The sequence below is a fragment of the Ornithorhynchus anatinus genome, chromosome 14 (assembly GCF_004115215.2).
Source record: "Ornithorhynchus anatinus isolate Pmale09 chromosome 14, mOrnAna1.pri.v4, whole genome shotgun sequence".
NCBI classification, from domain to species: domain Eukaryota; kingdom Metazoa; phylum Chordata; class Mammalia; order Monotremata; family Ornithorhynchidae; genus Ornithorhynchus; species Ornithorhynchus anatinus.
Genome location: NC_041741.1, coordinates 45,187,916 through 45,212,482, shown reverse-complemented (window position 1 = coordinate 45,212,482; position 24,567 = coordinate 45,187,916). Strand labels below are relative to the sequence as shown.

At 42.3% G+C, this 24,567-nt stretch overlaps 1 protein-coding gene across 2 annotated transcripts in view; it reads left to right on the top strand.

The window, feature by feature from the left end:
* The window catches only part of DMC1 (DNA meiotic recombinase 1), a 32,150-nt gene extending 7,583 nt beyond the window's left edge, over positions 1 to 24,567 (top strand). For both annotated transcript variants that reach the window (XM_039914133.1, XM_029078587.2), the window contains exons 5-14: positions 1,844 to 1,926; positions 5,195 to 5,247; positions 6,378 to 6,419; positions 7,599 to 7,671; positions 8,436 to 8,527; positions 9,445 to 9,518; positions 9,667 to 9,781; positions 11,309 to 11,369; positions 21,471 to 21,587; positions 23,804 to 24,567. In XM_039914133.1, the coding sequence (XP_039770067.1) occupies positions 1,844 to 1,926; positions 5,195 to 5,247; positions 6,378 to 6,419; positions 7,599 to 7,671; positions 8,436 to 8,527; positions 9,445 to 9,518; positions 9,667 to 9,781; positions 11,309 to 11,369; positions 21,471 to 21,587; positions 23,804 to 23,873 (780 nt within the window). In that variant the 3' untranslated portion in view covers positions 23,874 to 24,567. The remainder of the gene's footprint in view (positions 1 to 1,843; positions 1,927 to 5,194; positions 5,248 to 6,377; positions 6,420 to 7,598; positions 7,672 to 8,435; positions 8,528 to 9,444; positions 9,519 to 9,666; positions 9,782 to 11,308; positions 11,370 to 21,470; positions 21,588 to 23,803) is intronic.

Here is a 24,567-nt window from a genome sequence, read left to right as displayed (position 1 = left end):
CAGTACTCCGTTTTATGAAATTTTTGTGCCGTTCATCGCCATCTGTCTGGCATTTTGCTACCCACAGACTTGGAGGTTTCACTGCCCACTTCCTCGTCCAGATTCTTTATGAAGAAGTTAAATAAAAGTGATTCCAGCACTAATCCCTAGGAGACCCTTATATTTACACTTCCCTATCCTGTAAAGTGGCCTCCTAGGTAACATTGAAGAAGTCACTTCAATTCTCTGAGCCTCAAGTTTCTTCATCTAAAAATCTCTTTTAAAATGTGAGTTGGATATAGGACAGAGATTATGCCTGATTTGATTATCTCCTATCTATCCTAGTGCTTGACACTAAGTGCTTAATACAAAGTAAATAATCATTATTATCAGTGGCATTGGTAAATAAAGGTTTAGCTAAATATAATTTTATAGGCCTATCAATTTTAAAAAAAAGATTATCAAGGCAATTCCGCCTAGGTATTTGATTTATCTCTGGCTGTCAGTTAAATGAGAATGGCAAACTGGCAGCCATAGTCTAACATTCTATTTAACTGGCATCTTTTCAGTAACAAAGTAGCAGCAGTTTATTACTGAAAGATTTGGTCAAATTAATGAGAGGAGTGGGTCAAAAAAAAGAATTTTTATAACAAAGCTTTAGAACTCTTACTCATCTGCTCTGGCTAAACGTATTGAGCTCTGTGTCCTCATCCCTTATTTAATGAGAAGAGAAGAAACACACCGAAGAGGGCAATTCTGCTATATGGCTAAGAATTGGTAACAGTTAAGGAACTAGGCTTGTTTTTCTTGACTAAGCCACCAGAATGTTCCTTAAGGGCAGTGATATGCCAGAATGTATTTTTGCCCCTGTAAATCAATCAGTCAATTAACCGTATTTATTAGAGAAGTGTCGTGGCCTGGTGGATAGAGCCAGAAAGACCGGAGTTCTAATCCCAGCTCTGCCACTTGTCTTCTGTGTGACCTTCGGCAAGTCACTTCACTTCTCTGGGCCTTAGTTACCTCATCTGTAAAATGGGGATTAAGACTTTGAGCTCTTTGTGGGACAGGGACTGTGTTCAACCCAATTAGATTCTATTTACTCCAGCGCTTAGCATAGTGCCTGGTTCATAGTAAGTGCTTAACAAGTACCACGATTCTTCTTCTTCTTATTATTAAGCACTTACCATGTGCAAAGCAGGGTACTAAGCTCTTGGGAAGTACGAAACAACAGAATTAGTGGACACATTCCCTCCCCACAAGGAGCAGTACTCCAAACCCCCTTCCCCAACCTCCCAGTGTACCTGGGCAGTAGAATCCTGCAATCCTCACCCTCATCCAAGAGTGTTTCCTCCTTATTAGAAAGGGCTCAGGGTGCTATCGCTGGGCACCCACATGAGGCCACTGTTGGCAAAGTCTTCCCCGGGAGGATGTTTGCATATGCTTAAAATCTGAATACTTCAAAGTTAAGCAAATTGCATATTTTTCTTTTCTTAATGATATTTGTTAAGCACTTACTATGTGCCAGGTTACAAGATACAAGAAAATTGGGTGGGATACAGCCCCTGTCCCACATGGGCTCACAATCCTAACCCCCATTTTACAGTTGAGGTTACTGAGGCACAGAGAAGTAAAGTGACTTGCCCAAGGTCATCCAGCAGACCTTGCGGAGCCAGAATTAGAACTCAGGTCCTTCTGACTCCCAAGTCTATGCTCTATCCACTAGACCTTGCTGAATCTCATGTTCCTTCAGCCCCAGCCTGTACGGATAGAAGAAGCAAATATACAACAAAGTCATTCCTTGGTCAATCCCTCAGATGCCTGGATAAGCCCATCATCTGTAAACCTTTCTGCTCTCTTCCCCCAGGAACCAGGATTTCTGACTGCGTTTGAGTACAGCGAGAAGCGGAAAATGGTTTTCCACGTCACCACTGGCAGCCAGGAATTTGAGTGAGCCAACCATAGCCTCCCTAACCTCTTAACATAGAGCAATTCCCTTTTTCTCTTCCAGGGTGCCACATCTATTGGGAATGCTTCTTTTTAATAGTTCTTTTGTTCTTTTCAAAAGGTACGCTAAAGCAAAATTGAAATGCTAGACCCCTTGAAGGGACAGGGTTAAATTTGTTGTAAGAAATCAAGTTCCTGCATACAGGAGAAGTAGTTTGAAAATCAGTCCCTATTCATCTGCGAGAAAGAAGTTATGGAAAATTCATGGAAAATCAATTCAAAAATTGATTTAACTTGTCACCCCTCTGCCTCTCTCCATAGCAATCAAAGAACTTTTGCTTCATTTCAGGTGCTTTGGTTTTACAGAAAGATGGATTGGTAGATTACTGAGATGATACAGTTTAGAAGAATCCAGCCAAAAGAAGCTTAGTTTTTTGTTTGTTCTTGTTTTTTAATGGTATTTGTTAAGCACTTACTATGTGCCAAGCACAGTTTTCAGCTCTAAAGTAGATACAAGATGATCTGGTTGGACACAACCCCTGTCCCATATGGGGCTCACAGTCTGAATCCCCAAAATACAGATGAGGTAACTGAGGCCCAGAGAAGTGAAGTGCCTTGCCCAAGGTCACGCAGCAGAGAAGTATCTGAACCGGCATTAGAACCTGCATCCTCTGACTCTCAGGTCTGTGCTCTTGCCACTAGGCCAAGCAACTTCAGGGCCTATTTTGTAATAGGGGGAGGCTGCCCTGAATCAAGACCATGGAGGCAAGGCATGGATACTGCAGTTGAAGAAAGGTCAAAATTAACATAAGATCACATCTTCTAAATGTTTTAAAATTTGCACTTATAAATATTAAAAAGTGGACTAGTGTCCTGGTGCTTCACTGATTAGAGGAATCCTTGGTGAGTGAACACAAAGTCCCCTTTTAAAATTGAACTTTATCATGCCATATCACTTGGGCCGGGCATTGGCTGTTCTCAGCATAAATGTCATCTATTACCACATAATGCCAACCATTTATCCAAAGTTGCCAATCTTAAGTATGAATTCCAGAGGCTGCTGCTACTTTTCCCATTGTTCTGGACTTACAGTTTGTCACATTCCCCCCTCTGCCATTTTTAGTTTTTTGCCACTGACTTTGCTTTCCTTCCCTTCTCCTCTTCATTCATTTATTCATTCAGTCATATTTATTGGCTCTTACTGTGTGCAGAGCACTGAACTAAATGCTTAGGAGAGTACAGTTCAAAAATTAACAGACACATGCCCTGCCCACCACGAGCTTATAGTCTAGAAACGGGGAGACAGACATCGATACAAATAAATAAATTACCGATATGTACATAAGTGCTGTGAGGCTGGGAGGGGGGAAAACAAAAGGAGCAAGTTAGGGTGATGCAGAAGGGAGTGGGAGACGAGGAAAGGGGGGCGCTTAGTCTGGGAAGTCCTCTTCGAGGAGGTGCACCCTCAGTGAGGCTTTGAAGAGGAGGAGAGTAATTGTCTGTCAGATTTGAGGAGGGAGGGTGTTCCAGACCAGAGACAGGATGTGGGCTAGGGATCGGCAGTGGAGTAGGCGAGATGGAGGCAGAATGAGAAGATTAGCATTAGAGGAGTGAAGTGTGAAGGCTGGATTGTAGTAGGAGAGTAGCAAGGTGAGGTAGGAGGGGGCAAGGTGATGGAGTACTTTTAAGCCAGTGGTGAGGAGTTTTGTTTGATGTGGAGGTGGATGGGTAACCACTGTGCCCAGAAACCTCTGCTCAGGTGTTGGAAGCACCTCGATGGGCCGAGGAGCAATTTTCCCAGAGGGGCAGTAGGAGAAGTGGTATAGAAATGTCTGGAACAACAGAACCACAGTGTTTAGGGAAAAAAATTTTCTATGTGGCGGCCTAAAGTTGCCATTCCAGAACAGCCTAAGCCCCCATCCCGTATCAGTCGGTCGATCCATAGTGTGTATTGAGTATCCACTGGGTGTAGGACATTTTATACTAATTGCTTGGGAGAGTACAGATGAGTTAGTAGACATGATCCCTGCTCTCAAGGATTTTACATTCCAGCAGGGAAGGCAGGAGGATGTATGTAACTGAGTGCTTACATGTTAAGATAGTGTGAAATTGTAGAAATAGCCATTTGGGGACATGAGGTGGGGAAAATTAGAAATATGCCACTTCGCCCTTTCACTGTATGGCCCTTTCCCAGCACATGAATCAGCCCTGGAGGAATCAACCTGTGGATGTGGATACCAGACTTAGATTAAAATTTAAATTGTTAAAAATCTCTAACAATCCTTCAGTTACCCACATTTCTTTAAAGTGTACTCCGTACAATTTCTGAAATTCAAAGGGTAGGAGTATTATGGGCCCCTTTGGGGATGGGAAAGAACAAAGAGTGATATCCTTTGGGACTTGATGCTTGGGACAGTTTTATTGAATGTTTCCCTGAATTACCTAGAAAAGGGAGTGTGCAGTGACGTTTCCAAGTTTGCCGATAATACCAGGTTCTTATGTACATTCATAACTATGAAGAAAGATAAATGACAAGTAGAACAACTAATTCATTATTTCTCTAAGTACACTTTATTTCCACTATTGGAGAAAGAATATTGAGCTGAATGAGCCATTGGTTAGTTAGCACATTACTTAAGAAGTACTATGTGATAAGGGATATTTCGGTATTTATGACAAGCCTCAGGTTCTTCTGATATTCTTTTGTTTATTTCAGAATTTGGTCATTGTGACATAACCAGACTACAATCACACACGCAATCTCCTCTCCTGAAAATAATTGTTCCACATTTATTTTTTATTAAATAAAAAAAGACCACAGGGAAGCATTAACTCCCAGGTCAGTAGGAAAATTCCAGTGCAGTTCCAAGCCCATTTCTTCAAATTTAAACTAAAAAAAAATCATATTGGTATCTCTTCATGGCAACTTGTCAGTAGTTAGGGAGTAGCTCTTGGGTAATTTTATTTGTCCCTATGTCCGTCTACAGCATTACCCAGGATCTGAACAGGTGAAAGGTTATCTGTGTGGGTAAGATTTCTGCTTTGTATTGCTTATGTTAATATCAATATTACTGTTTTAAAATCTTTGTCCTTCTTCTCTCTCACTAAATTCACTGAGGGCAGTGAATGTGTCTGCTTTAGTGTTATATAGTACTCTCCCAAGTGCTTAGTACAGTGCTCTGCACAGAGTAAGCACTCAATAAATATTGTTGATTGATTAATGAATCTCCATTTCTGAGAGCCTCTCACTTGCTTTCTGTTTTTCTTCCAGTAAACTGCTGGGAGGGGGAATTGAAAGCATGGCAATCACTGAAGCTTTTGGAGGTAGGTGCTATTTATTTTATACTCAAGAGGATATAAACTCTAAGTAATCGTCAGTAAGTTAGACATCCTTTTGGACTTTTTAAGACAACTCAAACTAGTTATTTTACATTATATTTGAAACATTTGTTGATCAGGATTTTCCATTTTTATCTTCTGTGAATTACCCTGAGGGAAATGGTTTGAGTGTTATAAACATATCTCTAAGTTTATAAATATAACATATAGAAATATATGTATTTAAAAGCTGTATATGTAATAAACACCAGTGATGATGACGATGATTAGCTGGTTACAGGCAGAACTGGAACTAGAGCCCAGTTGTACTGATTCCTAGTGCAGGGCTTTTAATAATAATAATAATAATAACAATAATGAGGGTATTTTTAAGGACTTATTATCTGCCAAGCACTGTTCTAAGCACTGGAGTAGATATAAATTAATCAGGTTGTCCCCCCTGGGGCACACAGTTTTAATCCCCATTTTACAGATGAGGTAACTGAGGCACAGAGAAGTTAAGTGACTTGCCCAAGGTCACACATCAGATGAGTGGCGGAGGTGGGATTAGAACCCACATCCTGTGACTCCCGGTCCTGCGCTCTTTCCACTAAGCCACACTGCTTCTCTTTGTCCACTGTACCAACAGCAGAGCCATTAAAAGAACAGAACATACATGACTTTTCCATATATACAACCAGAAATGTGCTTATGGAACTGCAGGTAACTGATGAGTGAGAAGTGGCTAATTTGAAAGAGTAATACCAATACCAATTTTCTTAGCTCACACTGAATCTCTTAGTGAAATTTTCCTGGAATCCCCAAATCTACCCATCTTTTTTTATGGTATTTTAAGTGCTTACTATGTGCCAAGACTGTACTAAGCCCTGGAGAAGATACAGGCTAATCAAGTTGGACACAGTCCATGTCCCATGTGGGGCTCACAGTCTTAATCCCCATTTTACAGATGATATAACTGAGGTACAGAGAAGTGCCGTGTTGCCTAAGGTCATGCAGCAGACAACTGGAAATGCCGGGATTAGAACCCAGGCCCTTGAGACTCCTAGGTCCCGTGCTCTATCAACTAGGCCACGTTGCTTCAGGAATACTGTTGATACTTGCCCTTTATTTCACAGAATTTCGCACAGGAAAAACCCAGCTTTCTCACACTCTCTGTGGTAAGTCCCTTCCTATAGTGATGCAAGTGAAACCATGCTGATATAGAAGCGTTAACCAAATGGCACCATTCCCTTTGTGCTGGGATGTCAACCAGTATCGAAAGTTGAGAAAGGATGACACCAATTCTTAGACTAGGCATTAGCGCTAGCATTTGAATATCAGGGCTCATAGGACTTCTGGCAGATAGAGGTATCAAATGGGGGTGGGATGTCCTACCACCTCAACATTCCCAGCAGACTTTGACTGTAGCTCCCTGCCAGGGCTGTCACAAAGTAAACCCCCAAGACCTGAATACTCTTTTTTTATGCTATTTGTTAAGTGTTTGTTATTTCCCAAGCAGTGTACTAACCCCTGGAGTAGATAAAAGCTAATCAGGTTGGATATGTACTAAGCACTGGGGTAGCTAAAAGCTAATCAGGTTGGACAGTCCCTGTCTCACATGGGGCTCACAGTCTTAATCGCCATTTTCTAGATGAGGTAACCGAGTCACAGAGGAGTTAAATGCTTGCCCAAGGTCACACAGCAGACAAATGGAAGAGCCGTGATGAGGACGCAGGTCCTTCCTTCTCCCAGGCCCGTGCTCTATCCACTGGCCACACTGCTTCTCACTCAGAGAGACCAAGGGCCTCCCCAAGCCCCATAACCTGATGCTGTGAGCATAGGATGCTGATTCTGCCGGGCACCTAAAAACAAATTTCATGAATGAACAGATCTCATGAATGTTCTTCATTTCCTTGGCCTATTCAGATAAAGACTCCATTTAAATCTGATCCATATTAACCGGAAGGTTCTTTGTTGAAGTCAGCTACTGGGAATAATATAGCTTTCAGAACAGTTGTGGAGCCACTCATATGTGGACCATGTTTAAATTTTGCTGCCATAGTTCAGGGAGGGCTAAGTTTTATAAATCTGATTTCCCATTGTGCAAAGTGTTGGAATTCCTTTCTTGAACTCCAGGAGATTATCCTACCACAGCACTTATAATTTCAGCACTAGTTGTTAATGCTGAATTACTGGTGTGCTGTTTAGAAACTAGAAGACCATTGTTCTTTGCTAAAGGTAGTAAAATAGAAAAGGGGAACAATTGGCTGTAATCTCCTGCTGATTTCCAGCTGAAACTTGTTCAGAGTTCATTTTGCTCTATTCATTTTTATTCTTTCTTTCCTGTTGTTCTCCAGTGACGGCTCAGCTTCCAGGAGCAGGCGGCTACCCAGGGGGGAAAATTATTTTCATCGATACGGAAAATACTTTGTAACCTTTTTAGTTAAACAAATGTACTATTATAGGGTGGTAGAGTGGTACAGTGATGTTGGAGTAAAGGGGAGTTTTGCTTTGAAATGCATTCCTCTTTATATCTTCTCATGTGTTATAAGGCTCTGCTTATTCTGAGCCAAAGCGGATAAGAATGAGTAGAGACCAAGGCCCGTCCCCAACCAGTCATTGATTCATTCAATCGTATTTATTGAGTGCTGTGTGCAAAGCACTGTAGCCATGCCGGATTGAGACCTCAAAGTTGTGGAAGCTGCACTGAAGTTTCTCAGGGACAAGGGGTGGACCCTTCCTTAGTTTCCTTCCTCACACTGGGGTTAGAGCTGCTACATAATTGATAAGTAGTATTTCGAACCTTAGACCTCTTCTGGGTTCCTGAAGCTACTTGTTGGACCTACTATGAAGGCAGTAAAAAAGCTTGATAGCTCAACGTATTGAGTGAGCCCAGAAGATGGGAGTAAAAAATCTGGATATCTCATTTTGCAGTTATAGCTGATGTGCTGCGTAATCTTCAGTCACGCACCTAATCTTTCTAGACTTCCCCATTTGTAAAAATGTAAAACAATCGTCCAGCGGGTTATTGCAAAGAATAACTAGTGAGGGTATCATGTTTTGAAACAACAAAGTTTATTATAAATGCTTGAAATTTTCAAAGTGGTATTTTTCTCATGGCTCATCACTGTCTATAAGAGACTTTTGAGATTTATACAAATCTCATTTGGAATCCTTAATCCGGCATGTTCTAGCCGTCCAGATCGCCTTCGAGACATTGCTGATCGCTTCAACTTAGATCACGATGCAGTTCTGGACAATGTACTCTATGCACGAGCATATACTAGTAAGATTGCCAATTTTTTGGATGCTTACTTTCTTTCAAGGGGCGCAGCACAAATTCACTATTTGACTGCCTGTTGATTTGGGTGGTAGCATTCTGCTCCCAATCAACAATCAATCGATGATATTTATTGAGAACTTGCTGTATGTAGACCACAGTACCAGGTCCTGGGAGACTACAATTCAACAGAATTGGTAGACATGTTCCCTCCCCACAAGGAGCTTACAATCTAGAGGGGGAGACAGGCATTAAAATACATTATGGACCTGTCTATAAGTGCTGTGGGGCTGAGGGTGGGTGAATAAAAGGTAAAAATCCAAGTGCAACAGTGACACAGAGGAAGAGAGAATAGGGGGAATGAGTGCTTAGTTGGGAAAAGTCTCTTGGAAGAGATGGGATTTAAATAAGATTTTGAAGGTGGGGAGAGTGATGGTCTGTTGGATATGAAGGGGGAGGGAGTTCCAGGTCAGAGGCAGGAAGTGGGCAAGAGGTCAGTGGGAAGATAGAGGAGATCGAGGTACAGTGAGTAGGTTGTGTTAGAGGAGTGAAGTGAATGTTCTGGTTTTTACCAGGAAATCAGCAAAGTGTGATAGGACGCGGGCAAGGTGTTTGAGTGCTCTAAAGCCTTTCTCTGTTGCTTGTGGTTTTCTCCACATGAATTTTTACAGCCTTGGTTGTCTCTCCTCAGATGTTAAAATGCCTCATTGAAGAACTAGAGTAACATATTTCTTACTTTAAAACACTGGGACTTCTATAGGCTCATGATATGAAAGGAGTCAAATGCCTCTCTGCTAATAAAATGAAGGGAATTCCCCAACATCTTGAGTTTTTTATAGTCAGCTCCCTAGGAGATGGCATTAACTTGCAGCTTCTCTTTTCTGCTAGCTTTCATGATATTCTCTTACTGTACTTCACCTCAGGTGAACATCAGATGGAGCTACTCGATTATGTAGCAGCTAAATTCCATGAAGAGGCTGGCATCTTCAAGCTACTGGTACAAGCATTTCATCATCTCAGTTGTGTCCCCACTAAATATCTTGTAGTTTTAAAAATAATTACCCTTGTAAAAATGCCATCTATCAATAACTGCTTCTTTTCTCTTTCTCCATGTTTACTTATTCGTTTTTCATCACCCTGTGCAGATCATCGACTCAATAATGGCACTATTCCGTGTGGATTTCAGTGGTCGGGGAGAGCTGGCTGAACGGCAACAGAAACTAGCTCAGATGCTGTCACGGCTCCAGAAGATCTCAGAAGGTAGGAGGAACAAATCAAATGGAAAAGAATCACAGCACTTGGAAACACCGATTAGTAGTTTATTACCAACTAGGCAATGGCAGAAATAGAGATTTTTCCCATGCCATTTTTGGGAGATCTGTGGAAAAAAGGACTCTGGGTTTTTTAATAGTATTTGTTAATTATGATAATTATAATAGTAACGATGATGGTTATGATGATGGTGTTTGTTAAGCACTTACTAGGTGTCAAGCACTGTTCTAAGTGCTGCAGTGCACAGGTTGGGCACAGTCCTTGTCCCACAAGGGGCTCACAGTTTTAATCTCCATTTTACAGATGAGGTAACCGAGGTAACTGAGAGAAGTTAAGTGACTTGCCCAAGGTCACCCAGCGGACAAGTGGCAGAGGTGGGATTAGAACCCAGGTCCTTCTGACTCCTAGGCCCATGCTCTCTCCTCTAGACACAAGTAATGTTCTAAGCCCTGGGTTAGATGCAAGCTACTCTAAGTGCTTTGGACAGCGCTCTGCATATATGTAAGCACTCAATAAGGACCATTGATGAAGTTAATCAGATTAAATATAGTCCCTGTCCCCCTTGGGGCTCACAGTCTAAGTAGGAGGGAGAACAAGTATTGAATCCCCATTTTGCAGTTGTGGAAACTGAGGCATAGAGAAGTTAAGTGGCTTGCCCAAGGGCGCACAGCAGACACCCATAAAATGGAATTAAGACCGTGAGCCCTACATGGGACGTAGACTACATCCACCCTTAAACCTACTCCAGGGCTTAGCATATAGGAAGCACTTAACAATGCCATAAAATATAAATCAAATAAAACAAATTAAAAAAACCTCTAAGGGGCGCTATTAATCTTGGGGTTTCAGTTTAGTTGGGCCCAGGTGTTCTGTTCCAGGCAGTTGTTACAGGATTCCAGGCAATGATTCTTTCCTTTTCTGGCAAGTGCCCTGGGATGTTTCCAAGGTGCCCCTGGAGTTCTGATGGACACAGAGAGGGTTCCATGGGTCTGGACAGATTTTCCAAGATTTTCCCAAGGGAGACCTGAAAGAAGCCCAACTTTACAGGGCTTCCCAACCTGGGAATCTGCTTAGCCTGGATTGGATCCCCCTCCTGAGAAAGATACAGGTCTCTTGAGAAAAATGCAGGTCTCCCTAGACTGCCTCAAGTTTCTCCACATCCCAGTTAGCAGCCTCAGAGGTGATCCGACAGTGTTCCAGAGCTCCTTAGATTGGATGTCCAAGCTCAGATGGAAAATTCCAAGAGGAGAGCAAATTGCTCTAATGCTAGCATTTAATTGCTGCAAGTGCTGCGTTAAAATTTTTTATCAGGCAGTGAGCAACCCCTGAAATCTGACCTCTAGAAGCAGTCTCTTTCTGAGTTCCTTCTGATTCCACAGTTCCACAACTTCTCCTCAGCTTCTCTGGAGAGACTGATTAACTGACAGGAGTTTGTATTTTCACTTCAATACAGTAAGCACTCAATAAATACCACTGATTGCTATCCTTACCTAAGACTTTTGTTTTCTGCTGTAGAATACAATGTAGCTGTGTTCGTGACCAATCAGATGACTTCTGATCCAGGAGCCACCATGACGTAAGCACTCCGTCTCTTCTTTTCTCCTTTCCCTCTCTATTTTGCCACCCTACTCTATGCGTGGAGATGAACTTGAGAAAAGGGTAAGGGAAAATACTGGATGGTGATATGCGGGTCGGCCACTGAGGAGGACTCTTACAGTTATTCTGTCCAGCTGCTTAGCTGCACCCTAAATCCAACCAGCCATCTTGCAAAGCATGCTGCTGGCTACAAGGGGACCCAGTGAGAGTGCGTGGATGGTTCGGTGCAAACTATCACCATTAGTAGAAGAACACATCAAGCTCGTATCCTGCTGATAATGGGATATAACCTCCCTTATCCTGAACAGAAATCCTAAGCAAGTAGGTAGCTTAGGATATCGGTTATTGGATTACTGAAGAGGAAACAGCAGTGTTCAGAGACACTGTGGGATCTAAGTAGCCTTATTTAAGAACATACTGCTCACTTCAAATGGAAAAAGGACTAGAAAATATGCTATAAAAATTTCATGACTCAACAACTCATCACGGGCACACCAAAACACTGACTTCTGGGTTAGGTATTTAGAGATGCTATAAAAAATAGAAAACGAAGAAACCCTGTACCAAAAAAAGGATCGTAGAATATCATCATTATTATTACTATTATTATTATTGTACTTGTTAAACACTTATTATGTGCCAAGCACTGGAGTAGATATAAAATACAAGTAGATACAGAGTTGGTTACAGTTCCTGCCCCAAATGGGGGTCACAGCCTAAACTGGAGGGAGGATTTAATCCCCATTTTATAAATGAAAGAAAGAAGTGAAGGAGTGAAGTTAGTTGCCCAAGATCACACAGCAGGTACATGGTGGATCCAGGATTAGAACCGAGGTCCTCTGACTCTCGGGCTTGTACTCTTTCCCTAAGGCCACACTGCTTCCCATCAGGTAATTCATTTTTTAATGGTATTTGTTAAGCACTTACTATGTGCCAGGCACTATACTACATGCTGAGGCAGATACGAGTTTAATCCCCATTTTACAGATGAGGTAACTGAGGCCCAGAGAAGTTAAGTGACATGTCCAAGGTCACCCAGCAATCAGACAATCCTTAGTCTCCGGCTTCCAAATCTTCTGAGGGGCATGAGTGAGCCTAGATCTGCTTCCAAAGCCCAAACCAAAGTGTGTTGCTTTGCAGCAGTCCATTTGTCCTGGTTCAGACTATATAAGAAGCATCATGACCTAGTGGAAAGAGCAGGGGCCTGGGAGTCAGACGGATCTGGATTCTAATCCTGGCTCTGCCACTTGTCTGCTGTGTGACCTGGAGCAAGTCACTTCACTTCTCTGGGCCTCGTTTACCTCATCTGTAAAATGGGGATTAAACTTGTGAGCCCCATGTGGGATATAGACAATGTCCAACCTGATTTGCTTGTATCTACCCTAGTGCTTAGTTCGGTGCCTGGAACATAGTAAGCATTTAACAAATACCACAACTATTATTAATATTATTATCTAGTTATCCTTGTATTTCATTCATTCATTCATTCAATAGTATTTATTGAGCGCTTACTATGTGCAGAGCACTGTACTAAGCGCTTGGGATGAACAAGTCGGCAACAGATAGAGACAGTCCCTGCCGTTTGACGGGCTTACGGTCTAATCGGGGGAGACGGACAGACGAGAACAATGGCACTAAACAGCGTCAAGGGGAAGAACATCTTGTAAAAACCGATGGCAACTAAATAGAATCAAGGCGATGTACAATTCATTAACAAAATAAATAGGGTAATGAAAATATATACAGTTGAGCGGACGAGTACAGTGCTGTGGGGATGGGAAGGGAGAGGTGGAGGAGCAGAGGGAAAAGGGGAAAATGAGGGTTTAGCTGCGGAGAGGTAAAGGGGGGATGGCAGAGGGAGTAGAGGGAGAAGAGGAGCTCAGTCTGGGAACGCCTCTTGGAGGAGGTGAGTTTTAAGTAGGGTTTTGAAGAGGGAAAGAGAATCAGTTTGGCGGAGGTGAGGAGGGAGGGCATTGTATTTGAAGAAGGCAGCATTGAAGGTGAAATTTACCTATAAGGGAGAGACTGAGAGTGTGTGTGTGGCTGAAAAGGCTGAGATCCTCAATCCTTGCTGCACTGTTCAGCACTTACCGTTGCAGAACACTGTACTAAGCGCTTGGGAGAGTATGATACAAAAGAGTTAGTAGACATCATCCCTGCCCACGATGAGCTTACAGTCTAGAGAAGACAGGAAAAGCATCAAGATCTAGGAAGGGAAAGGCCTTGGGCAAATGAAAACAAGAAGTTATAATGCCGCAAATAACTTTCTCCTACAAGGAAGGCGCATTGTTCGTCAAACTGGAAAACCAAAAACAAACAATGGATTCACATGAGCAATCCCACAGCAAAACCCTGCCATTTGGAGACACAGGGGAAGATTAGATCCATGTTAAACAGACCCACAGCTGATTAGAGGATCATAAACACATACACTTATTCAGTTTGGGAGCAGGAAAGCAACTGGTGGGAATTTTAGAAGCTGAGAGTAGCCTGGGAGAGGAGATAGGTGTCTAGAAGTGAGTTGCTAGTGCCCAGTGACACTGTGGGCAAGGAATGTGTCTGTTCTATTGTTCTATTGTACTCTCCCAGTTCTCCCAGTTCTCTGCACACAGTAAGCAATATGATTGACTGATTGTACTCTCCCATTCTAGAGGGGGAAACAGATAGTAATATAAATAAATGAAATTATAGATATGTACTTAAGTGCTGGAAGATCAATAAAGGCAGCAAGTAAGGGCAACACAGAGGGCAGCGGAGGAAATACAACAGAAGTACAATATAACAGAATTGGCAGAGACATTCCCTGCCCATAACAAGCTTGCAGTCTGCTTACAGAAGAGAAGCAGCGTGGCTGAGTGGAAAGAGCACGGGCTTTGGAGCCAGAGATCATGGGTTCGAATCCCAGCTCTGCCACTTGTCAGCTGTGTGACTGTGGGCAAGTCACTTAACTTTTCTCTGTGCCTCAGTTACCTCATCTGTAAAATGGGGATTAAGACTGTGAGCCCCATGTGGGACAACCTGATTCCCCTGTGTCTACCCCATCGCTTAGAACAGTGCTCTGCACATAGTAAGCACTTAACAAATACCAACATTATTATTACAGCAGATGAAGAGGGGCTTCCCTTTATTTGTCAGTGTACGGTAGTCCAGAAATATAAATTTCTTAAACAGCATTAAAATGGATTTGTCTTTCTTTGGGCAACCATTTAAATTAGTCCTAAAAATTATAGCTGCATTTTGTACCATATGGTAGGGTGGTCACCAAATTGGATCCAGGGGAGTCTTGGAATTTTTGGCCCTCTTCCTATTAAAAATGTATTCCAAATAATCCCCTCTTCAGTGCTTGTAGAACTTTGAGATCCTAATGTACGAAATAGTACAAAACCTGGAAGTCAGCACTGTAGAAGAATGTTGAAGCTGGAAAGGAACTGGTCTCTTCGACTGAGAAGACTTTTAATGCAAAAATGCTCAGGAGGTCACGGATACATCTGTGGTCTCAGAAAGGTTAATAAAACTCTAGGGAATCCTTTAAACATAGAACACCAAGGGGAATCATTTAAACTAAATAGAAAGAAATGTTTGAAGACTAGTTATAAAAAGAGAAAATGACTCATTGGCTCTGAGGGAGGAAAGAGGTTGCATTCAAAGAGAGTGACCTAAGTTAAAGAGCAGTGTTCTCTGTTCAGGTGTGGGGAGGGAGCAGAGAACAGGCCAGAATTGCAGAACTACAGAGAGTGAAGAGGTGGAGTCTCAGTTACCGAGAGACTTTAGCATTAAGTTCATGGAGAATCTGGAAATGAGAGAAGAAATCTGGAAATGGAGCTTCCTAGCTAATGAGAAAAGAATTGGAAGGTGAAATGAAAAAAAAACACTAGAGAAGGAACTGGGGAGGAAATTAAAGATTGATCATGACTGGGAAGTGGCATAGCCTAGCAGAAAGATCATGGGCCTGGGAGTCAGAGGACTTAGGTTCCAATCCTGACTCTGCTACTTGCCTGCTGGATGACTTTGGGCAAGTTGCTTAGCTGCTCTGTGCCTCAGTTTCCTCCTATGTAAAATGGGACACCAATAATACCCATTATTATTCATAATAATACCCATTATTATTATTATTATTAGTCTGTGAGTCCCATGTAGAACAAATACTGTGTCCAACCCGATGATCTTGTATCTACCCCAGTGCTTGGCACAATAGGAAGCACTTAAATACCATCATCATCATGAAGAATAAGGAGCCAGGAAAGGTGACAAGGCTACTATTGCTATGAAGTAAAACCTACAGTCCTTTGAAACAACATCTCCGCCATCAGGTGGAATTGTGAGGAAACAGAGTTGACTATAATTAGTGTATTTTAAAATATATTAAATTTGAACAATGCAAATTAAATACGTGCCTTCAGATAATGCACACTAACTGCCACAACTAGATGAGAAAAGCCAGTGCGGTTTGGAAACTAGCAGGATCTCAAATACAATTTGAAAATCTCCCATAAAGGAAATCTCTTTGTTCCAGTCTGTTGAGGAACTCCAAGCTGCAGCCCGCCTCAGGCCTGTCAGAGAAATATCCCAATAATTGGTACGAGTCCCCGGGTGCACTGACAATAATTGAGGCTTATATCCCAGGCATTATACTTGATGGCACGTCGTATTAAAAAGGAACAAAATTATAGAGGCGAGGAGCTGTAGTATGATACAGCCGCGCAACACTTCCCAGGCAAATCTTACAGATAAAGGCTTTAAGCCTGGTAGTGACACAGCGTGTTGAAACCACGGGGAAGAAGGTCAAAGCATCAGCTTGTGAAGCCCCAACATCACAGCTGGGGCAAATTATACGATAAACAAATAATAATAATTATAATAATGGTGGTGTTTGTTAAGCGCTTACTATGTTCCCAGCAAAGTGCTAAGCGCTGGGGTAGATACAAGCAAATCGGGTTTGATACAGTCCCTGTCCCATGTGGGGCTCACAGTCTTGATCCCCAGTTTACAGACGAGGTCGCTGAGGCACAGAGAAATGAAGTGACTTGTCCAAGGTCACCTCGTAGATGGGTGGTGGAGCCAGGATTAGAACCCATGACCTTCTGAGTCCCGGGCCCAAGCTCTATTCACTATGTCAACACTTAATTTCTCTGGGCCTCACTTAACTCATCTGTAAAATGGGGATTAAGACTGTGAGCCTCACGAGGGACAACCTGATTACCCTGTATCTCCCCCCCAGCGCTTAGAACAGTGCTCTGCACATAGTAAGCGCTTAACAAATACCAACATTATTATTATGCCAAACAAAGAATACGGCCTGAAAGTTACCATGTACTTTGAACACACGGTTCTCCCTTAAAGTGGGAGATGTGGTCTTGCAGATCTTCTGTTCAGGAAAAGGTATGCGGTAGTTGTTAGCCTTAGTCCGACACGTGCTGGATCCAAACAGAACATTCCGTAATTCTGTTGTCACGTTCTAGACAAAATGTGTCACAAGATCACACTTTTTGGGAGAATTGAATGTATTTATATATTTTTTACGACTAGGCAAGTTAATCGTGTCGTAACATCTGTAGTGATATCCTTGGACCCATCTCCCACCCAATATTTTGTGATTTCCATATCTTGGCATCTTGATCCCATGCTGCACAGCTGAATTTCATCAATCTTCCAAAAACATAGAATTGATCTCATTGTGTAATGATAGTCCAATGATATTTTGCTGTAATCGGGTACAATATTGATGGAACATACATCCATGAAGACACAGCATCATAATGCAAAGGAACAAAGTCTCCTTAATACATAACACACATCCCAAACAGCTTCAAGATTCTGCAACCTTAAGATGAAATTAGAAAGTCTGGAAATTATCCTTTAAGAAAATCAAAGCTCTCCTGGGAATTTTAGGCATATGTGGAGGCAGCTGTAAAGGCAAAGAGGTTTTGAGAGAGAAGACTTTGAATAGATCAGCCTTCTTTTAAACAGCATCAATTTTACCCTTTATATCCATATATAAAACTCCAGTATCCTCCCTCGCTAAATGTTGATGGCTCCCCCAAATTTCTCCATTTGTAGATCAGAATAATCTTTTGAAACACAAACATGCATGAGCCATTTCAGTGTGAAGTTTATTTCACTTTTGGCACTGGTTTTGTCTGAGTTAACAGTATGTGACAGCACAGTGAGACACTGTGGTCCTAAAATAACAATGGGCAAAGTTAGAAAGAAATGCTAAAGATCTTACTGAAATCTGCAGAACAGCTCTACATAGAGTACCTATTTTGCACTATTTTGCCATATCTAATCAATCCATCTTGGCCAATAATAATAATAATGATGATGGTATTTGTTAAGCGCTTACTCTGTGCCAAGCACTGTTCGAAGCACTGGGGTAGATATACGGTAATCAGGTTGTCCCCTATAGGGCTTACAGTCTTAATCCCCATTTTATAAATGAGGTAACTGAGGCCCAGAGAAGTGAAGTGACATGCCCAAGGTCACACAGCAGATAAGTGGCGGAGCCAGGATTAGAACCCATGACCTTCTGACTTCCAGGCCTGGGCTCTATCCACTACGCCATCTTGCATCTCATAAAGGAAGGTGAAAGTGGAACAAAATGCTTTTTGAAAGTGGCCTCCAGATATCATTTAGCCACCCCCTTGCCTCTGAGAAGACTTCACCTAAACCATTCTTGATATGTGGAGGTGGGTGGAATTCCAAGGACATTCCAAGTCCTTCCTGTGGTCTCCTGGGGCTTAGAAAAGGGTAACATTAAGGGCAGGGGGTGGCATGGCAGAACTGGACTCACTGGGCCCTCATCTGGTTCAGTATATAGAGAAGCAGCGTGGCTTAGAGGAAAGAGCATGAGCTTGGGAGTCAGAGGACGTGGGTTCTAATCCCTGCCCCTCCACTTGTCTGCTGTGTGACCTTGGGAAAGCCACTTCACTTCTCTGTGCCTCAGCCACCTCATGTAAAATGAGGATTAAGACTGTGAGCCCCATGTGGGACAACCTGATTACCTTCTTTCTACCCCAGCTCTTCGAACACCACTTGGCACCTAGTAAGCACTTAACAAATACCATCATTATTATTATATATGCACCTATGCCCATAAAATATTAGCCATTAATTTCCTTTAATTCAATTGTACCAAAAGATGAATGAATACAAATACAAAATGTTTTGAAAAATTCATTGTTCAAAGGGCTCTTACTCTGGTCATTTTGAAATGATGAGTGGAAATTTAGAAAACATGTTCTTCACAATTCCAAATGTTTTTCTTTAACTTAAGTGCATTCTTTAATCTATTGAGCTTTGGACAGGCTTGCTTGGGCCAACTGAGGTTTTGAGAGAGAATTTTTCAGAAGAAAAATTAATTTTTTGTCTTAAACCTCTGCAGGGATAGCTAGCTCTGAGTAGACACAACTTTGGGGGACCACACCCTTTCAGGGTTACTTCTGAACACCTCTTGACACTAGCAAATCTGCCTGAATGGCAAAGAGCATGATGAGATTTCCTTCTACCTTGAGTCTTGAGTTGGGATAAAAATTTATCCCGTCTCCCTTCATCCTCCCTGGGTTGTGGTCACTCAACACCAGATCCACATGCTGCTATAAAGAAGTCATACAGAAGCCCACCTGAACCTCCAAGAGACACCCCCTAACTCTCCTCCTTGCTCTAGAACGATTACATTGCCCCTTCCCCCCAGTCTCACAGACCTACGTGAATACCAAGCCATGGCATTTGGTGGTAGGAGCCGAGATGGAGGAAGGTTGAGAGCTTTCAAATTTCCAACCATCCTGAGGTGACAATCTCTCTTGCTTCATGTTATGAAATCAGCCCCATCTTTTTTAATGTACTTAAGTGTTTACTATGTGTCAAGCCCTGTACTAAGCACTGGGGTAGACATGAGATAACCAGGTTGGACACAGTCCCGATCCCAAAAGGGACTCACAGCCTAAGTGGGAGGAAGTAGGAGTCAATTCTCATTTTACAGATAAGGTAACTGAGACAGAGAGAAGTTTAAGTGACTTGCCCATGGTGACAAGTGGCAGGGCCTGGATTAGAACCCAGACCCTCTGACTCCCAGGCCCGTGGAGGAAGTGCTGCTTCTAGTCCTGCTTCTTGCCTAAACTCTATCCCAGCCCCACTACTTTCCTAGGTGACCCTCAGATCATCCCCAGAATGCAGGTAGGCTGACAAAATGGGTGAGGAGGGGAACCCAGGGCTATCAGTCCTTCTGGGCTACAACTCACTTTGGGTAGGGCTTCTAGACCAATTAGGAAGCCCAGAAGGATACAGTCCTGGCTACAAGTTTCCAAACTAATGTTGTTGATTTTTTCAGATCTGCTACGCTGAAATACGGCAAAAAGAATGTCATGCTAATTATGACTTAGATAAGTCTAAGCCAAGTCACTTAACTTCTCTGTGCCTCCATTACCTCATCTGAAAATGGGGATTAAGACTGTGAGCCTCACGTGGGACAACCTGATTAACCTGTATCTCCCCCAGCACTTAGAACAGTGCTCTGCACATAATAAATGCTTAAATACCAACATTACTATTATTATTATTAACACAGTTCAGAACTATGGGGATTCTGTGAATTCTTTTCAACCTGCCACCAGGCTTGACTGTGCAGAGACATGCTTGGATTTTTCAATTATTTGGCTAGAAATATACCCAGAGGGGCTTTGATGCGCGAATGAGTCAATCATGAACTCTGAAATTGATAGTACATCTTGTTTGATGAAAGCAAGGAGTGTCTTCTTCATCACTCTCCTACTGTGACTTCTAGCCTTGCCCCTATAGGGCAAGGATTTGAAAAATCAAAAAGGAAACTGAGGGTAGGATTTTTCAGGACGCTGGGCAAAAAAATCAAAATCAAATGAAGGAGTATTGAAAAATGAGACAGGTTGTCTTGCTGGCCCCGAGGCAGCTCAGAGAATGTGAACGCCTGTAGGGAAGGTGGACTGTAGACTGTACGTGGTAGACTGTAGGCTCCCCTTTAGACTGTAAGCTCACTGTGCGCAGGGAACGTGTCTACCAACTCTGAGAAGCAGCAAGGCCTAGCGGATAGAGCTCGGGCCTGAGAGTCAGAAGGACCTGGGTTCTAATCCCAGGTCCGCCACTTGTCTCCTGTGTGACCTAGACCAATCACTTCCTCCTACTCCAGCAGCCCCACTAGTTAAAGAGGCAGTGAATGTCCCCAGATGTGTTCAGGATCCGACTAGTTCTGAAATTCTTACCAGGAATTCCCAGGAAGAGACTGAGAACGGTGGTAGGTGCGGTGTTCTTTCTGGGGCTAAGCCAAGAAAGCCATTTAGGAAAACAGCCCCTTGGCTTGGAAAAAAAAATTAGAATGGCACAGATGATGTAATGAAACATCTGGAAGCCACTTGTCTCAGCAGGGCCAACACCAGTCCACGGGCATTTTCTCAGTATCCTGCTGGGCAAAACCAGTCCTGGCTTGGTTTGCCAGGACTAATCCTAAAGAAGAGCACTGGGCACTTAGGACAAAAAGAGACAAATTGTTGGTTCACAAAAAGCTTCATGGAAAAATGTAGAAAAATGGGGCAGTTCTTCAATCAGTCAATCAATCAATGGTATTTATTGAGTGCTTACTATGTGCAGAGCACTGTACTAAGCGCTTGGGAGAGTATAATACAGTGGAGTTAGCAGACATGTTCCCTGCCCAGGACAGGCTTATAAAGGAGGACTGTGTGGCCAATTCAACTGCTTGCCAAGTTCCTGTGGTGAGATTTCATGGAGATGAAGAGAAGCAGCATAACCTAGTGGAAAGAGTAAGGGCCTAGAAGTCAGAGGACCTGGGTTCTAATCCTAGCTGTGCCGCACGTGCTTGCTCTGTGATCTTGTGCAAGTCGTTTCACTTTTCTGTACCTCAACTGTAAAATGGGGATACACTACCTGTTCTCTTTTCCACATAAATTGTGAAGCTCATATGGGACAGGGGACTGTGTCCAACTTGATTAACTTGTATCTACTCCAGCTCTTAGAACAATGCTTGACACAAAGTAAGGCTTACCAAATATAATAATAAAAATAATAATTATTATAATAATGTTTTTGGTTGATTTAGCTTTCAGGCAGACCCTAAAAAGCCCATTGGGGGCCACATCCTGGCACATGCTTCAACAACCAGGATCAGTTTGCGGAAGGGGAGAGGAGAATTGCGCATTGCCAAGATTTATGACAGGTAATCTCATCTTTTCCTTGAACCTATTATGGAATCATTGCATGGCTTATAATAATTGCAGTATTTATTAAGGGCTTACTGTGTGTCAAGCACTTTTCTAAGCATGAGAGTAGATACATGTTTATCAGGCCATAAAGGTCCCTTATCCCACATGGGGGCTCACAGTCTAAGTAGGAGGGAGAACAGATATTAAATTCCCATTTTACAGATGAGGAAATCATGGCCCAGAGAAGCTAAATGACTTGCCCAAGGTCACGGTGAAGGCAGGGGGAAATGGGATTAAAACCAGGTCCCCTGACTTCCAAGACTGTACTCTTTCCACTAAAACCCTCAAGCCGGCCTCCATGCCCAGACTAGCCCAAACCGAGTTCAAGGTGTGTGGGTCCATATCGACCATAATGGGCCAGGAGGTCTGTTGGTGTTTGACCTCCTTTCTGATATCCCTTTTCAGGACGAGTCATTCCCCACAGCCTGGAATGGAAGCCCATCTAGCACACGTGCGTACACGCACACACACACACAAAGTCACTGTCAGTGGTTTCCTCAAATATGAAAGACAATAGTGCTGTTTTGATAAGATCTGAAGTAAAAAAATCTCTTTTCTGCAAAAATATGCTAATTGCCAGTCAAGAGCTACTGAAGCTTTTTTTGACATAATCCATTCATTGCTTATTTAACAAGAAATAACTAACTTATAGGACTTGAACTATATTCAAGAACTTGAAAATCTTATCTTTTGTACCCACAAATGCAGAACCTTGATCATTCTGGCTTTACTTTCCCCCTTTAACAAAGGAAAGCAAGCTTTGATCTAATTGAAATTGATTTACATTGTGGCTAACACAGTCTCAGTTAAGCTTGGATGTCTTATGGACACTTCAAACTTAACACTGCCAAATCAGAACTCTTCATTTTCTCTAGGAAATGTTTGTGGTGGAGGTGGAGTTTTGGCGAGTCTTTATCAAAGAAGAATGCAACTACTTTGTATTCATTCAATCGTATTTATTGAGTGCTTAGGGTGTGCAGAGCACTGTACTAACCACTTGGGAGAGTACAGTAGAATAATAAACAGACAGTAATACTAACTAAATGCAACTAAAAATAAAACTAAGTTTCCATCGCAAACATAAGTAGCTATTCTAAGTGCCGGGGTAGATACAAGGTAATCGGGTTGCCCCACATGAGGCTCACAGTCAATCTGCATTTTACAGATGAGTTAACTGAGGCACAAAGAAGTTAAGTGACTTGCCCAAAGTCACATAGCTGACAAATGGCAGAGCCAGGATTAGAACCCACAACCTCTGACTCCCAAGCCCGGGCTCTGAGGAAACTAAGGCACAGAGAAGTTATTTGCCCAAAGTCACAGAGCAAGCAGTTTGGCAGAGCCAGTATCAGAACCCAGGTCCTCTGACTCCCAGGCCCATGCTCTTTCTACTAGGCCGTGATGTTTCTCTCATTAATATATTAATCAATCAATCAATGACTCTAGTAAGCACTTGGGAGAGTACAATACAAGGGAGTTAGCAGACATATTCCATGCCCACAAGAAGCTGTAATAGCTTTAGAATCCAGGGCTGAAACTGTGGAATAAGTAATGAGTTAAAAATAAAAATCCAGTGAATCCCAACCTGGAGCTCCAGCTGTATTTAATATAGGCTCAGTACATTGCTGGCATGAAATAAATGTTGAATAGTAGTACGAATCTTCAGTGGATGCTTATCTGGTCGGTCAGCATCTCTTAAAAAGATCCAAGCCTTGAAGAATAGGTGTTTCAAGGCAAGATCGAGGTGTTTGGCAGAAATCTGGAAACAAATGTCTTTTTAACCAATGCTGCCTTAGCCTCTTTCTCCAGCTCCAGATTCACCTAATTTAGAATAAAAATAGCACTCTCAAAATTAAACTCAAGAAAACCTCAGGTATTGTGCAACATATGTTCATTTCTCCTTTCCCCTTGTAGATCTCAACACACAGAGCTCCTGCCCAACAAGGGGAACTTGGAGGTTGGAGAATTAATGTGGGTGGTCAGAATCAAGAAACTAGCCCAGGTTCAAGCTACCAACTCTTAAAAGGTTCATTTTGCAGTTGGCCATTACCCTTAGCTGAAGCAATTCTGTGGAGAGTCCTAGGAGTCTCAGATTAATGAAACATGATGTGTGAATTCCCACTTCACAGACAATGATTATTTACTTCTTTCTATTATTTCTGGTTTTCTTTAGCCCTGAGATGCCTGAAAATGAAGCCACCTTCGCAATAACTGCTGGAGGGATTGGGGATGCCAAAGAGTAGATGGAGAATTGGAGGGCACATCAATTGCTTGTCAGGTTTTCCTAGGAGCCAGACCAATGGAAAGAAAACTACATGTTTTCAGAGCGCCAGTGATGGGCTCAGTTTTTGTTTCTTAATATTTCATCTGGGGTGGGTATTTAGAGAAGGGAAGATAGTAAAATGGATTACAATTTTATTGCTTTTAAGAGCACCTGATTTCCTGAATTCATCCTGGAATAGGGATGCAAGCAAGCAAAAATTCAGAAGGACAAGAAATAAGAAATTCAGAGCCTTTGCCCTTGTCCAGGGACACATTTACTGTAAAACTGAGTGTGAGTCCACCTTGGAAGTGGGAAAGGTTTGCACATTTTGGAAAAAGATGCTTTCTAAGTTCTGGGAGGGAAACCCTATTTATTTTCAATCACAAACAAAGCTGCTCATGTCACTTTAACAGCAACAAACAGATGGAGTCAGCTTTTTTGGCCACCTGACTTCTGGCTCTGGCAACTTTTTAAAAAGCAGTCAATATATTGAGATTCAAAGAGCTAGGGAAAGAGGGAAATTGAGCATTTGGCAGTATTTCATCTGGGGAACAACATGATTTGTTTTTTCAGGCTTCAAAAGTTTGAACTTTATCAGATGATTTAAATTTTAAATGCTTTTGAAGTACTTTAAATGTATTTTTTTTCTGGTCATTAAAAATATCAAATCAGAA